Source organism: Centruroides vittatus, unplaced genomic scaffold (assembly GCF_030686945.1).
Source record: "Centruroides vittatus isolate TY-2023 unplaced genomic scaffold, ASM3068694v2 scaffold_3046, whole genome shotgun sequence".
NCBI lineage: Eukaryota > Metazoa > Arthropoda > Arachnida > Scorpiones > Buthidae > Centruroides > Centruroides vittatus.
This window is the reverse complement of record NW_027122699.1, coordinates 2,121,298-2,129,545: the sequence shown is the minus strand read 5'-3', so window position 1 is coordinate 2,129,545 and position 8,248 is coordinate 2,121,298. Positions and strand designations below refer to the sequence as shown.

General features: G+C 32.3%; 1 protein-coding gene across 1 annotated transcript; it reads left to right on the top strand.

The window, feature by feature from the left end:
- Positions 1 to 1,392: 1,392 nt before the first annotated feature.
- UQCR-Q (Ubiquinol-cytochrome c reductase ubiquinone-binding protein) lies at positions 1,393 to 8,039 on the top strand. Its single transcript, XM_067285936.1, has 3 exons — positions 1,393 to 1,455; positions 5,040 to 5,201; positions 7,817 to 8,039. The coding sequence occupies exons 2-3, from the start codon at positions 5,048 to 5,050 to the stop codon at positions 7,909 to 7,911; spliced, it is 249 nt and encodes an 82-aa protein (XP_067142037.1). The 5' UTR covers positions 1,393 to 1,455; positions 5,040 to 5,047; the 3' UTR covers positions 7,912 to 8,039.
- Positions 8,040 to 8,248: the final 209 nt, after the last annotated feature.

The following is an 8,248-nucleotide window of genomic DNA, read 5'->3' as shown; positions in this document are numbered from 1 at the left end:
TTTAGTATCAAAAACGTTCGATTCAGCACGACACAGTCCGACTGAAAATCGTGCCGATTATCGGGCGATTCCGATTACCAGGGTGTCGATTTTAGACTCTCTACTGTATTTGTTTAGCAATAGATTATTGGATTGCACTTTGCAATCTCCATATTACTTCTGTCCTTCTTTAATCTCGAGTGGGCAGTTAGATACGTGAAAGTCGAGGTCAGACATTGAAAGCTTAGGAGCCAGAAGCCCGATTAATTGTGTACGAACTTCCGGTTCAGACCGTAAGTTACGTTATTTCAATTCGAAAATTTTCTGCAGGATGGTGTTACATATGTGACAAGCACGACTCTCCTGTTAACAGGAACAGTATGATGTACGGGACAAGACACTGCTCTAAAAGCCGGAGGATTGTGCAACAAGATGTAAATAAGTTCCAGCTCGGTATTGTGACGGTGTCACCATAAATAATTGCTCGTTAGCACGATCCGGATGACATAAAGTTATAATTACTATGTTCGGTGTGTTTGACGATAATAAAACCTCGTGTTTATTAATAATCTTTTCAACTGCATTCAAAATAAACAGAACTGATGTGTACTTCAGCAGCCAGACCCCTGAGTTTATTGAAACTTTCCTTTACCGAAATTGTCATTAAATGAAGAGTAAAAGTAAGAATGTGTTCGGTAGAAAATAATGTAATGCAATTACTAAATATAAGGTTTACAACAGCTTTGAACAGGAAATTTCATTTATTTATTTAATAGTAATTGTTGTAGTTGGCTATGCCCTTCTGCAAGGATTATGTTTGAAGAAAATTACAGAAACAAAACATTGAAGTAAATTAAATAAGCTATTCACTTGATTTCAAACATACTTTAATACGTAAATGAACAGTTTTAAAATTCATTTATTTACATATATATTTGCGTTTTAACATTCGTTTTGAAGATTCAAATGAAACAATATTTTTTAAATACCGGACTGTGCATGCATTAGGTTACAAATCGTTTCAGTTTTCAAAGAATTTCTGTGCGATGTCTTACAAATGTAGCTGACTAAATATTCGCTCAACGGATGCATTGGAAGCTGGTAATATCATCAATAATCTGAACAATTTTTCAAGATTTTGAAACAAACTCTCAGTTTTACCCTAGATTTACCCTAAATATAAGACTACCCTAAACAGTATCCTGAGAGGTTGAAATTACCCTAGAAACGGCAGCACTGTTGACGGCTTTAACACACTGCGGCAGTAGTTTTAGTATTATTTAATTATTTGAATATTAATGATTTCACCAAAAAGTAATAATTTTCTAAGGATTTTAGTAGTATATTAATATTTATTATGGTTATATATTTATATATTTTATTTTATATTTAATTTATTTATAAATTATAAGCAGAGGGCGTTCGTGACTCAGTGGAAGAGGTGAGATTGTGGAAGGTTAACTTTATCGTTCAAAGGTAATTTCTTTTTTTTATAACTACTTCTTTAAATAGCTTTTAATGCATAAATTTATAATTTTTAAGATTTATTTGAGATTAAAGATTATAAAATTTCACTTTTGAGTATGAAATTGAATTGTTGCTGCTTGTTACTGTGTGTATTGATCTGTTGTACAATTTTACTTGAAACTGTGCATTAATTTACATGTTTTAAATGAAATGATCAGGATAAAATGTTAACTCTGAATGAAAGGTTTACCAACCCCAGAATTGTACAAGCAAAAATCTCAAAGGAATCATACCTATACACGTAATCCATTGCAAGATATTTGCCTCTTCAGGTCAGTTTTTACAGTACCAGTATACTGCCTATTTTCCATTCTCCATGTCAGTTGAGGCTTGTTTGGACCCATGCTCCACTTGTAATTGTGCACTTCAGAGCTTATTATTACTTGCATCTTGGTACCCACAAGGAGGCAAGCCGTATGCCCCCTAAAACTTTATCGGGGCTGGTCCGATTGGATGTGTCGGTCCCTGTCCCTCGCCACTTGGTCGCCCGTTGTGGGCCTGGCCGAACCCATAATGGGTCTGCTAAAACAGTCCCTCTTAATGCCCATGGGGCAGAAAGATTTAATAAAAAATCCCTAAAACTATATAACGTCGAGTGCCTCACGAACAGTCGAGAGGGCTAAAGCCGGCTTAGTTGCGTGGGCTAAATAGTTAAATGCACTAGTCTTGACAGAGCAATGAAACTTCCAATTGTGTGTGACTTGGAAGTAGGCAGCTATTGCTGAGGGGCCAGTTCCTTTAATTTTTTTCACTCCTGTGGGTGTGGACTATGGCTCTAATAAGGTCCCAATTGTCTCATTCAGAAGTGTGATTGTACCAAATAACCACATATTATGGCAAATCATGTTTTTTATTGACCAAAATTTCTCAAAATTACAGCTCTATGGAGTCATTCAATATATTAGAGTAAGCATCGGTCTTAGCCACAACCGAGACACTGGCAAATGCTAAAATTAGAGCTTTGAGTGAGTCGATTGGGATTTTAACAGAGAGCTGTAGACCACGTCTGGAAGAGTAAAAACTACTAAAAGGAAAACCGATGGTCTGCATGTGATCCTTTGCAAGATACTGTTACAATATCTGGACAGGGTTGCTTGTTAAATTCAAGATATGCTTAACAGAATGTGCAGTGTGACTCTCATTCTGCCCCAGAAATAGTCTGTGCAATGGTATTCATTGTTTTTGATGAGCTTTTAGTTATCTCTGGTAAAGTGGAAAATGGTTAATTTTTAATATTGTTTATGAAATTTAATTTTATTAAAGGATATTTATTCATTTATTTTTACTTTTTATTTTATTTATTTATTTCATTAATTTCACTTGCAATTGCTGTTATTTGTTTGTTTATTGTTTTGAGAAATAATTCTGGATTTTTTCACTTTTAAATTTTACTCCATTTTTGAGGTTCTTCAAAATTCCAGATATGTCAATTTTGGGGGACTTCTTGCAAAGGGTCACATGTAGACCATTGATTCCTTTTGAGTTTTTTTACTCCTATGGACATGATCTATGGCTCTGATAAATCTTGACCGCCTCATTCTGAGCTGCAATTTTACCTCCGGCTAAAACTGATGCACTGGTGAAGGGTTTAATAAGCTTTTACTGGAATGTCTGACAACCTGACATGACATTCCAGTGCTATATGACATTTTGCAGACGTTTAAATAAATTCAGATTAATGCAGACAAGTAGTAAAAATGACATTAATAATATTTATCCAAAAATTGGTTATTATACACAAAGGTTGCAATTTGTTCTGTTACAGTTTGGTATAAAACACATATTTAAACTAAATTCTATCTGTTCTCCTTCTGTTCAACAATTTTGTAATACAAAATCCAAAATGCCTATTGTTAATTTTATTAGAAAATACATATTTATTCTTGTGACACAATAAAGATTCAGTTAGGTGAGGTATTTACTACCTCACCTAACTGGCTATCTTCTTGAACATACCCAAAAGTCTAGCAGTTTAAAATTGTAAATTTTAATGTCAAAACAAAAACAAATGTTTCCTAAACAACTATCTACAGGCTTATAAACTTATTCGAATATGTTTGTGCAATGAGTGTAGGCACGCTTGATCCAATATTGGAACGCTGCATACTTATCATCATCCCAAATCAATCGGTAGATCCTAGGCATATTAAGTATGCGGCGTTCCGAACTTATTCGAATATGATGTGTTAGTGAATGTAGTTTAAATTCAAAAAGTTCCTTTAAAAATGCCATCAGGTTAAGTATTGTAAAAATGACGTATTAAAATTTCCTGTTAGTTTTATTGTATTTCTTATAGGGGCTTTCCAGCCCATTGACAGGCTATCATTGTCCCTATAATTAATGGTAGAGTTATTTCTGTTGACCTTGAATAATTTTTTCAGCTTTTTCAATATCTTAAGATTGGACATTTTCTCAAGTAATGTATAAAACTAATACATTACCTGAGTCTATGTAAGCCTGTACCTCTGCACTGGATGCATAGAGACCAATGCTATTATTGATTGCACTTTTCTGATTGAAGTAGGATGTTCCTGTAGGCATTTTCATGCCATCATTCCAATGTATTTTAGTTGCTTTCCCCATTCTTATCTGAAATTGGTATAGAATAGACTTTAGAAAGTTCATAACTATTATGGAGGTCTTTGTTGTTTCTAAATAGTTAGCACACTGTAGGATTTCATTTATTGGCTATGGTCAATTTGTTGGTTCTTGCAGTTTCTTTATTTTGTTGTACCTCACTATCTTATATTTGGTATCTCCTGTACACACTTCTCTTTGTGCTATAGGTAATTCTGTATTATTTCCTTGATAACTTTGGGTCAATAGTCATATTGAACTGCTGTTTGAGTAATGTACCGTAACTCTGTCCCTGTCAATGATGTTAAATGCATGTGTGTGCATGCTCTTTTTAAAATGCTTTAAAGTTTTTGATTTAAATTTTACATTCAATAGTACATGTCATATTCAAATATGATTATAAACCTGAAGATGGTTGTTTAAAACAACTGAAAACATTATTTTTTTTATTTTTGATATTACAGTTTAAGATTTTAACTACTAGAATTTTTAAAAATAAACAATTATTCCATTAATCCAAATAGGAATATTCGATTGTTTTTGCACATAACTTATAACAGTTTCCACATATCACTGTTTTTTATGCAATATTTTATGTCAAAATTTATAATTTTATTACTTCTTATATTTTATATTCTTTAATCTTGTACAGTACATCAAAAATTGATTTGTGCTTTCTCTTATTTTTGTTGATAATTTCCTTTTTTAATAAGTAATCTTGTGTCATTTGGTATCATCTGCCCAATAAGATCTTATGCCTTTTTACTATTCTTCTTGCCATCAAATATTATATTGTTTTTCTCTCAACTAGTCAAAATACTGTATCCATTTCATAAGAGCAGTAGGCTTATTTTTTTCTAATTTATATGGATATTTAGTCACATAAGTGTAATTTTTTTTCACTCATGTCATTACAGTAAGATAACTTATAATGTATAATATATGATTTGTTGCAGTTTTAAATATGGGCAAAACTTTTGGAAATCTGCATTTTATTCGAGGTATCATCTATTATACCATTTCTCCTTATGAACAGCGAGCATTTGCTGGATTCATAAAAGAAGGAATACCAAATCTGTTGCGAAGATTTACCAGTCAGATATTTGTTGTCGGACCACGTAAGTATTACAATGAAACATTAGATTATATTTTGACATTTGTCCGTTATATATATATTATATATAATCACACACGTAGAATTGTGGCCGGACTCGGACATTTACATATACCCAATTATGTGCTCCTATTTTTAAACATGTGTTAATGTATGCATGGCATCTGAATACAAATAAACAACAACTAACCCATTATACATAGAGACACTAACCAATGCCAAATTATCGGGCTAGAAAACGGCTATAGCAATATTAATAATTTTCTTCCAGTTAAGCCTAAATTTATTTATATTTAAATTATTTATTTAAAAAATTCTAATTATTAAATTTAGCAAGAGATGGCACCTAACGCTTAACTCTAGTTCCAAATTATCTTAATTTATTAATATTGCTATAGTCGTTTTCTAGTCCCATAATTCGGCATTGGTTGGCTCATCTGAATACTTCACACCACACCACAAATAAGAATTGTAGTTTAGCACCACAAATAAGAATTATATATATAGGAATAAGATCTACAGAAAAGTTTGAAATTTATGATTTGGTGCCAACTGTGTCATTTACAATGCAGTTATACATTTAGATAACCTTTCAGTATCTCTGAAGTACTATTTAATATTTATGGGAAAGATCTTGTTCACAACAATTACAAAATATTTTCAAAGCAGAACACTTTTTTTGCCAAGTGCTTTTGTTAAGCCATGAAGATGCAAACTCATTAGTCACATCTTACATTATTAATTAGATACTATACAGGCAGGGCCAGATTATCCAATAGACAAATTAGACAAATGTCTAAGGCCTGTAATTCGGAGGGGCCCGGCTTCAGTGCAGAATCTTTCTGTGTTTTAAAACGAGTTACAAATTATTTAAGAAATTTGATAGGACAGGAAAGGCTGTCTTTAACAATGCTTACTAAAGAAAGAGACACTCTCAAACAGTTAGATTGATCAATTTTCTCAAATGAAAATCCAAAAACGAAAAATTTAAATATTTTAAAGGCTGATTAATGGATAAAATTACAGTACAGTTGTCCCTTGATAGTCCGACGTTTTGTAATCCGACATGCTCAGTAGTCCGACGCACCTCCCGTCAATGTCACTGTAGTCCCCGTCCCCATTACGTGTCTACTTGCACAGAAGCATGTTGCAACATGAATCGCCACACCCAATTCTTACACAATGACACATTTCTTGTGTTTTCCATGAGCAGTTCTGTACATACTGTATGTACTGTATAGTACATTTATTGGCTTCCATATTTCTTTTAATAAACATGTTTCAGTTAACCGAAATGGGTATTTCATTTCCATATTAATCTAGGCAGCATTTTACTCATAAAATGTAGAAATATTGTAGGCTACTGCTAGCAAAACAATGCCAAATATGTAATCACTTTCGGTATTTCGGACACTTTTGGTAGTCCGACACCCCTTTGGTCCCATACCTGTCGGATTATCAACAACTGTTATACAATATACATTTGACAACTGCATATACATTTTTCGTTGTATCAGAAACTCTTTTACTGTACAATTATTATTGTATTAGTGTTTGTATTCTCTATTATTAATAAAAATTTTAAGTGACATTATTTAAGATTTGTTTAGAAGCAAGTTATTTAAATGGGGCCCCAATTTCAATTTTGTCTAGGGCCCGCTAGAGGCTTAATCTGGCGCTGTATACAGGGTGCATAGTAAAATCTTTGTGCACCACATAACTGACAAATGCAGATAGCTATACTTACCAATGCACTGTATAATTATAGTAAAGCGATTATGCACTATAAGAAAAGACTGTTTACAGCACCTCTAGCAGTAAAATTTGGAAGTTAGCCTTCCTGTCTCAAAAACAATTCATGTTATGGAAAAAAAGACAATTACAAACTTGTAGAGCATGACTGATTTGGTATAGAAGAAACCCTGCATATACAAATAGTATAAAATGTGAATTTTCCAGTATTCAATTCTGCCAATGCTATACCACTAATTGCATCAGAAAGCAGAAAATTGAGAAATAGGGACAGAATAGGAAATACACATTTTTATCTGGGACAGAGCTGTTTGTTGCTTATTGGAAGAATTTGCCATGTCTATGTCTAATGCACGTTTTACTTCCTATATTTTGACACAATTAGTGATGTAGTTTGATGAGAATAAAATACTAATAAATTAGCATTTCACACTTTTCAAAGCTATTAACACTAGGTGTTCTTTCATACTAAATCAGCCATGCTGTATACTTTTGTACAGGCATACCCCAGGTAACAACCATCAACTCGTGATAAAACAATCACAGATAAGACTGTCGTTTCCCTCCTTACTATCTCACTTAGCTATTCCCACCAATACAATGCTTTTTCTGTTCTAAGTGTTACCACCTGTCCAGTTTTTTCATGCATCCAGGTGTCCGAACAAAGACCAAAAATATCTGGGTTTTAAGATGATGCTTTTATGTCAACATGTTTATTGAAAAAGTAATTAAAAATATGTTAAAATTAATAATTTCAGCAATTATATATAATATATTTATGAACAGGCAATTTGAATATTGTTAATAATTGCATTAGTTTATTATAATAAACATGATAATATAATTTTGATTTTATAATTGTTACAGCATTTGCTCTAGCTTATTTAGTTTACGACTATGGTGAGAAATTGCACGCGCAATCGGCTAGGAAAAATCCAGATGATTACAAAGACGACAAATAAAAATGCTTTGGATTTGGATTGCCTAACCTAGAGACAGGAAAATGAAAGAGCTGATTTATAGATTGTAAAGTAAAACTAATCTTCTGTATAGTTCTGGAATTCATAGAAATAAAGTAATTAATTTCTAATTTTTTTTTACAGAATTGTGTTCAGTAGTTAAAAATATAATGGCTTATTTTTATTGTTTTTTTCAACAATATAACTTATTCTTTACATGATTGATTACTCTCATTAAATAGTTTTTTTTTTTTTTAAATTACTTCAGAATGTCATTTTTCTTGCAAAACTTTGATTTTCTTCTCTACTTGCCCAGATCTTATACCTTGTCTTTCTTTCT

Excerpts from the sequence above, each read along its gene's own strand:
- UQCR-Q (XM_067285936.1), top strand. The coding sequence starts at position 5,048 with ATGGGCAAAACTTTTGGAAATCTGCATTTTATTCGAGGTATCATCTAT. Across the intron at positions 5,202-7,816 it reads GATATTTGTTGTCGGACCAC|CATTTGCTCTAGCTTATTTA; the intron begins GTAAGTATTACA and ends TAATTGTTACAG.